We start from the raw sequence: 7,702 nt of genomic DNA, 5'->3' as shown, positions 1-7,702 counted from the left end.
ATTCCTCCACGGAGCCGGATATGCACAAAAGCGTTTGAATGCGCATCATTGAAGATTTCTCTGTTCCTGCAGCTGCAGGAATCGGGATTTAGCACAGATATTGAGCTTCAGCAGGTGAACAAGCTAAAATTTTCACAAAACATCTTCTTACGGACAAATTCTTTTCTTTGTCATGCAAAACAACACAATATAGTGAGGTTATGTCAAAGATTGTCAAAAACCAGTTGTAAACTGTATGAGCTTATTGCAGATGTGATTCTTTCATTGCACATTCAGTTTGTGCAAGCTTGAAAAATATTTTTATAAGGTAAATGTACCAGCGATCGTCAGTGTTCCTCGGATCGGAAGGTTGTCCTGCGTATCGGAACCCCAAAATTAAATATACTTTTGAAAATTATTCACTGTATTTTAGTAATTTTCTTTAGCAAGATACATCACGTTAGTTCATATTTAATCTACAGAACCAATTTTTTCGTCGAGTTTCAAACAAAATTGCTATTATTTACCTAATTTATTGAATCACTGTATCAGAGTCTTAGCAAAAAATCCGCCATTCATCACTTTCTTAATATTTCACGCGAGAATTTGTCTGCAAAAATATGAGGAATTATGTTTGATTAAAATGATTTACAAATCTGTGTTAATTAAAATATGAATATTCAGGGATTCTAATTTCACTATCAATACACTTTTTTAATTGTTTTGGCAAAGAATATTAAAAATAAATTAGTTTTTGCGAACAAGTACGTTTTCTTTCATCTGTTCCTCGAATCGGCACAGTTTTTTCGTGGAAAATTGCGCTCAGCGCGCCCAGCTGTCATCTTCACAGCCATTATTACATGTTTTTGTTGTGATAGAACAATTTACCAGTGAAAGTTTCATTAAATTTAACAGTTTTAGAAGTAATATCATGTGAATACACAGTACACAGTGTAAGGATGACAAAAAAGATTCAATGAAGCCTTCTAGAGTGATTTAGATGCCAAGAAAGAAGGAGAATCCTCATCAAAACATCTGCCGATCCGTGGCTCACCCCCTTCCGATCCGTGGAACACCTGATTAAGTACCTTCCGATCCGCGGAACGCATTGCATTCTTACAATTACACCTATATATTATTAATTTCCGTAATTAGCAAAAGCGTTAATACAAGAAAATAGTTAAATGGATCACTAATATATCAATTGGCATGTAAAAAGATACAAAATAGTGTTTTGGAACTCATATATTCAACTAAATATGGAGCACGTCTCTTAACATTCCGATCCGTGGTACACTTCCCTTACCAAAGAAATGCAAAATTGCTTAATAATTACTCAACTGCAGCCTATTTGAGTCAAATTACTTCTTGTTTATCAACTTTACGATTTTTAAGTTTTCCTTTTTAGTGGTGGATCAAATCGATATACAGTAGAGTCTCGCTATAGGCCATCGCTCTATAGTCCACAATTTATCGACCGTTGATTTCAAAACACTGATTTTAAGTTAGGTTATGTTTTTTAGTATGCGACATGCATAATTATTTTAATATTTTTGGCAAACTTTATTAAATAGTTGTGATAATTGTGATCCACAATGAAGAGAGCAAGGACAAGTACCACAATCGCAAAGAAAGTGGAAGCCGTCGAGCAATTTCAATACTAAAAATCGTTGATAATTTTAAAAAATTACATGGACTATAGTGCGACCCAAGTGTCAAATTTGAAACCAAATATGGACTATAGCGAGAGTCTACTGTAAATCGATAAAATGCATGTGAAACTTGAAAGAAACATAGATGAAACATATATTTTACAGTGTAGTGTAGCAGAAAATTTTTGTAATCTTTATTAGTACATTATTCAATGTGGTAATTTTTGTGCGGAAATTCCAGTAGTTGTCAAACTTTAGACGAGTTACTACTGTGCAGTTTTTTTTTTTGGTGTGTCGTTTTATCAGGAATTTCATTGGATTAATTGCCACAAATCAATGTAATTATACTCTTATCGTACCATCAATCAATTGTAGCAAGTATTAGATAATTTGGCATGGCATTTAATTGATTAGCAGTGCGAAAAATCAATGGTGCATTGATTGTGATCGATTGTTTTTTTTTTGTGCGTGTGCCTTTGGGTATTAAGATTGAGAGATCTTATTGCAAAGAAGAAAGAAATATTGTAGAGACAAAAATTTGGCATTTAAGTGGTAGTTCCCGTAATAATTGAGTGCAGGAGTTGTCTTGATGCTGTGTGTTGTTTAGAATGGGGTATTGGATGTGAAGTCTCATTTGGTATTTTGTCTGCGTATAGCGAAAGTGGAGCAGGTACATAGATGTCATCCACGGGGAAGCAGAAGAAGGGCTCCTCGGGTGTGAGGATCCTCTGGATTCCCGGACGGAAGAAGCACAACTACAAAGGGCGCTATGAGCCCACAAATAAAGGACAGACCCATGGGCAGCACACAAAGAAAATCGAACCATGGTCTCTCGGTGGAAGCAAAGGACAGCGTGACTTGGTCAATCCGTAAGTCTTTTGCGGACTTCTCACTCATCACAAGACACGGGAATGCCTAAATGTCGAGATAGCAATTGCATTGAATTTTCAATTAAGTTTAGCAATAGCAAGAGCAATTATTGAATTTTAAGATGTTGACATTTCCCATTTTCCCGCATTACTTTTATGCCCAGCGCACAAGAACTTTTGTTTATAAACATGTTTTCAATATTTCCTCTGAGTGAGAATGAGCGAGATGACTAGATCTAGATGTCACTCACTCTCATTGCAATGTCAAAAACATGTTTACTAAACAAAAATTATTGTGTGTTAGGCATTATGCACAACGCACAATAATTTTTGTTTAGTAAACATGTTTTTGACATTTCAATGAGAGTGAGTGAAATCTAGATCTAGTCATCTCGCTCTATGTCATAGGAAATTTTGAAAACATGTTTACAAACAAAAGTTATTGTGTGCTGGGCATAAAGAATAACATTTTTAATATGCCTAATAGACGTAAGGATAATGGAAAAATAGATCAATCATTACTCTCTTAATGCGACTTATGCCCTATACACACTTACGACATAAACCGGGAGAGGGCTTAACGTAATTGTAATCAAAATTATGCCCAGCGCACAATAATTTTTGTTTGTAAACATGTTTTCAAAATTTCTCATGAGAATGAGCGAGATGACTAGTTCTAGTCATCTCGCTCTTTCTCATTGAAATATCAAAAACATGTTTACTAAGCAAAAGTTATTGTGCGTTGGGCGTAATGTCCAACGCACAATAACTTTTGTTTGTAAATATATTTTTGACAATTTAATGAGTGTGAATGAAAGCGAGATATAGTCATCTCGCTCTCTCTCTCATAGAAAATTTCGAAAACATGTTTACAGACAAAATTTATTGTGCGTTGGGCATAACGATCAGATTATACACACTACTTCCATCAGTTTTTAGCTAAGGTGCGGTAACCGGATCGTTTTCCGTAGAGTACTACTTAAACGCTTGTTTTTGAACTGATGAAATCCTTTTATTTCTTCTTCTAAATCCATAGAATTATTCACCGTTTCATTAAGAAACAAAAAAATATCTAAAATATTAAAGAAAAGTTATAAAATAATGATAATACTGAAATAAGTTAGCGTTCACTAAGTGGATCGCCTCTTCGCTAATTGGCTCAAATAGTCTTTCAATTGGATCACTCAATTCACAAGAATATTCTCGACAATTCTGAAACAATTCCGTGAGATCTTCAGCAGTAACCGCAGCCCTTTCCATTGAAAAGGACTTTGGCTTGCGCATGCTAATCTCTGGATAACGCTTGAGAAAATTCCTGACCCAAGCATCTCCAGGCCTTCCATCTGTAAAATAGTTTGAAATTTTGAAGGTTTCGCAGATGATTTTGGACGCTGTCCAGAATTTGTTCCTTGCCGATGAGATGCCAACCATCCGCACATCCTAGGATCCACATGACAAGTTCTTCTTCTTGTTCTTTTATAAGCGTCGTTGGTCTGCCATTGGGGCACTCTTCCGGTTATCTTCCAGTCAATTTGTTGTACAATGTTGCCCTTGGTACATCAAATGTTTTGGATGCATAAGTTATGGTAGTAGAACCATCTCGTACACACTTCAATGCATTCCTTAGATCTTCTTTAAAATAAGGTTTGTACTTAGGAATCTTTTCCTTTGTTCCCTGTGTGGCATCTGAAATATTAATTTGCGAAGCGTCCGTTTTAGAGCAAAATGTAAACAGCCACAAATTGACTATTTTCTTTATAAAATATTATTATTTCATGAAAATCGATTTACTCACCTTGTAGGAGAATGATTGCACTTCACTTTTAATTAAACCTTTGGATTTAAAATATTTTTTTGCAAAAAACAATAAATATTTTCAATCAACCAGCTGTCATTAGCGAAAATATATCTCTGAAAGAAAGTTTTTACTACAGAACCCAGCTGGCATAAGTTTGAAATGAGTCGATTACACTCACTTATTTAATGGATAAAAATATTATTTTTGCTTTTTCTCAAAGTTGAATAGTTATATTATATTACTGTAGTGACTACATTACGGAAATAAATATAAAAATATTATTTTAAGTGGATTTTATCTAGTTAGCGTAGTCATAACGATCCACATAGCGAAACGTCAGGATTAGCGCACTTGAATAATCTGTCTCTCAGCTTAAATCGAGAAATGCATTAGTTAGTGATAAACTGATGGAAATTTAGTCAAATTATTTGATTATAATTACGTAAGACATCAGTCGGCTTAAGTTTTAAGTATGTCTAGGGCATTACATATTTGAGAGTTAACTAGATTGGATTTATTACCCTAAATTGTCATTCAAATTATCTCAAAATTTATTTTAATAATCAGATTTTTGATAAAATATAATTCTATTTATAATTTTACGCCATGCCTGTTTTACAAACTGAAATTGATTTTTTTGCATTTTCTAATGGATGTAATTAATTAAAGAAATTAAACAAACCTGTCCTGAACTTTCAATCAGACAAAGTTCCTTAAGGGTTTCACTTAACTTACATTAAGCCACGCCTTTTTCAGCAATAATTCTGAATAGTTCTAAGAGAAAGAAAAATTTTCCTGTCTCTGTTTACGTGTATTTTCAAAAGAGAAATTCGTTATTAGGGAAACAGGGGGCAAAATGTGACAAGTCGTAAATTTTAAAAGTAGATTTCTTCCAAGATAAGACCAAAGTTTCAATTTATTTCCAGAGAGCTTAGTGAACCTAATTAAACTGCAGAAGTATTAAAGAATTCGACTAAGAAATAAGGAAAATATTTAAATGTTTATTAACCTTTTTAATGCACATTATGTAAAGATATCAATTTTTACTAACTTATTTTCCAAAATTTATGACTTCGAGTATTTCAAGAATGATTTGGATGTGTTATGCGTTAGATACATCTATGACGACATCGAGAGACGGCTTAACTTAATCAATCTCGTATGATTAGACTACATTCCCATTAGTTTCCCACTAAGTCGTCTCTTGGCTTAAGCCGTAATGCCCTAGACACTCATACGATTTAAGCCAAGAGATGTATTAGTCAGAAATCGATGGAAATGTAATCTATCTGATCATTATTTTGATTAAAATTACTTAGGCCGTCTCTCGTTTTAAGCCGTAAGTGCGTTTAGGGCGAAAGGCTGTCTAGAGCATTATATATTTTTGGGTTTTTCTTTAAAGAGCTCTCCTTTGAAGCATTTTACCAAAATGACCAATCGTCAAAAAACACGGGATTACATTTAGAATCAGTGACATTTTCTCCGCCCATTTTGTTCCAGTTTGCCTTTTCTGCCTGTTCTAAAACATTTGAAAAAGTTTTCTTGCCAAAAGCGAGATTTTATAAAATATATCGACTATAAATTATATTTTCATATACGAGAGTTAGTATAATACAAAAACATATAAAACAAAAAGAAAATACTAAAATTGACTAAATAACTGTCCAAATTTGCCTGATGAGTTTAAGAATCTCCTAAAAATTATCAAAAAATAGCTCGGAGAAAAATAGTCTGCGACAATGTTGTAAGGTAAATGTACTAATTCAAAACCATTTTCAGACGCTTTAACTTTGACAGAAAATTCAACACATTAAGTTCATATTTTATTTCTGAAGAGAATTACATAAATTTGCTCCTTGACTCTTCTAGAATGTTACTGTTTAGTGAAAATTCTTTAGATATAATTTGAAAACTTCTTAAATACAAGAAAAATACGCGAGTGTAAAATGCTTCTATTGGAAGCAAATTAATCCAAATGGAGACAAGGGAAAGATTCTAATTGGAGACAAAGAGTGTAAGTGAAACCGCGATGAAAGGCTTCCAAAACCTTGTTGAGTTGCTTTTTAATGCAGGATTTGTTCTTATTCCTAAAACAATAAGAAAATCTCTCCAAAAAAGATCATATTTCCGGGGTTTCCTATTGAACCATTTGCAGATACTTCAGAAAAACCCTTTTTGTTCACGAAATAGGTAATTATTTCATTTGAAAACTTCACGTACCGTTAACAATAAAGATTAGCACTTAATTTAAACAAAATTATCCAGAAATATGACATAAATATTAAACGCTATGAATAAACAACAGTCACCTCATTGTGTTTTTCATTGGAAAACATGGTCGACCGATGAAAAATTCGATGGTGAAAAGGTACACTTTTAATTTTTCTGAGAAATTAACAAATTAAAATTCGTGAATATTAGTGGATTTTCGGTTTATTTGGAGCAAAATTAACTAAATAATGAAACTGTGGTATAGAAAATATATAAATATAATAATTTAGTACTGTATTTATCATGAAAACAATGACGTTTCCATTTGGAGGAGCGCAAAATTTCCATTTGGAGCAGTTTTTGAATTAGCTTAATTTACCCTAGGGAATAACTTTCCTATAAGTTTCCTATAACAAAATGTATAGAGCGAAAAGCAACGAAAAAAGTGAAGCAATTTCTGATGTCTCACGGCGAAAAGAAACGTCATTATCATGTCTCGCCGCTTGTTGTTTGCATTGGCCAAACGATTTGCAGTCTTTTGTGTGTTTTTTTTTCTAAAATAGCTTGAAAAGTGCTTTTCTCGTTTTCTCGCAGAGAAAACGGTGTTTTACAAAGGTGTAGATGAATAAATTTTCTATAACAATATGTCCTCTATAGGTATTTTTTCAAATTTACGGAAGCCTGTAATGAAGCGAATCAAAATATGATAATACCCCAATGTCTGGTACTATTTGCCCCAGCATTTTTGAGAATAGTCACAAAATTACCTTTTAGAAAACGACTCGATAAATATATTTTCTTACAAAATAGAGGAAAATTAATTTCACAAAGTTGTAGAGCGGTAAATTTCCTAAAAACTGCGCTAATTAGAAATTTTTGAAGTGCTCGAGTAGCTTGTAAAAAAATAAGATATCCGTTTTGTGACTTTTTGCCCCAGTCTCCCCTATCATTAGAGTAATTGAAATGGATATAAATGCATTTTTGAAAATTGTAACTTCAAAGATCTCCATATATTGGAAGTTACGGCTTTATAAACGATGGAAGTTACGATAAAATCTTATTGTGCTTTTTCTAACATAGGGGAGACTGGGGCAAAATTTGTCAAAACGAAAATTTTAATATTCACTATTTTCTAAAATAAAAGAGACTGATGCTTGAAATTTTTATTATAGATAGCTTTCATGAACCTTCTT

General features: G+C 33.1%; 1 protein-coding gene across 2 annotated transcripts in view; it reads left to right on the top strand.

Moving 5' to 3' along the window:
- The first annotated feature begins 1,860 nt into the window (after nt 1-1,860).
- The window catches only part of LOC129807425 (uncharacterized), a 15,666-nt gene continuing 9,824 nt past the window's right edge, over nt 1,861-7,702 (top strand). The window contains exons 1-2 of one of the 2 annotated variants that reach the window (XM_055856678.1): nt 1,861-1,969; nt 2,288-2,500. In XM_055856678.1, the coding sequence (XP_055712653.1) occupies nt 2,310-2,500 (191 nt within the window). In that variant the 5' untranslated portion in view covers nt 1,861-1,969; nt 2,288-2,309. Of the gene's footprint in view, nt 2,226-2,287; nt 2,501-7,702 lie in introns of both variants that reach the window. The other variant, XM_055856679.1, reaches the window with a different exon arrangement.

This window comes from Phlebotomus papatasi, chromosome 3, assembly GCF_024763615.1.
Source record: "Phlebotomus papatasi isolate M1 chromosome 3, Ppap_2.1, whole genome shotgun sequence".
Lineage (NCBI taxonomy): Eukaryota > Metazoa > Arthropoda > Insecta > Diptera > Psychodidae > Phlebotomus > Phlebotomus papatasi.
The sequence above is the reverse complement of the archived record's forward strand: the minus strand, read 5'-3'. Positions and strand labels throughout refer to the sequence as shown.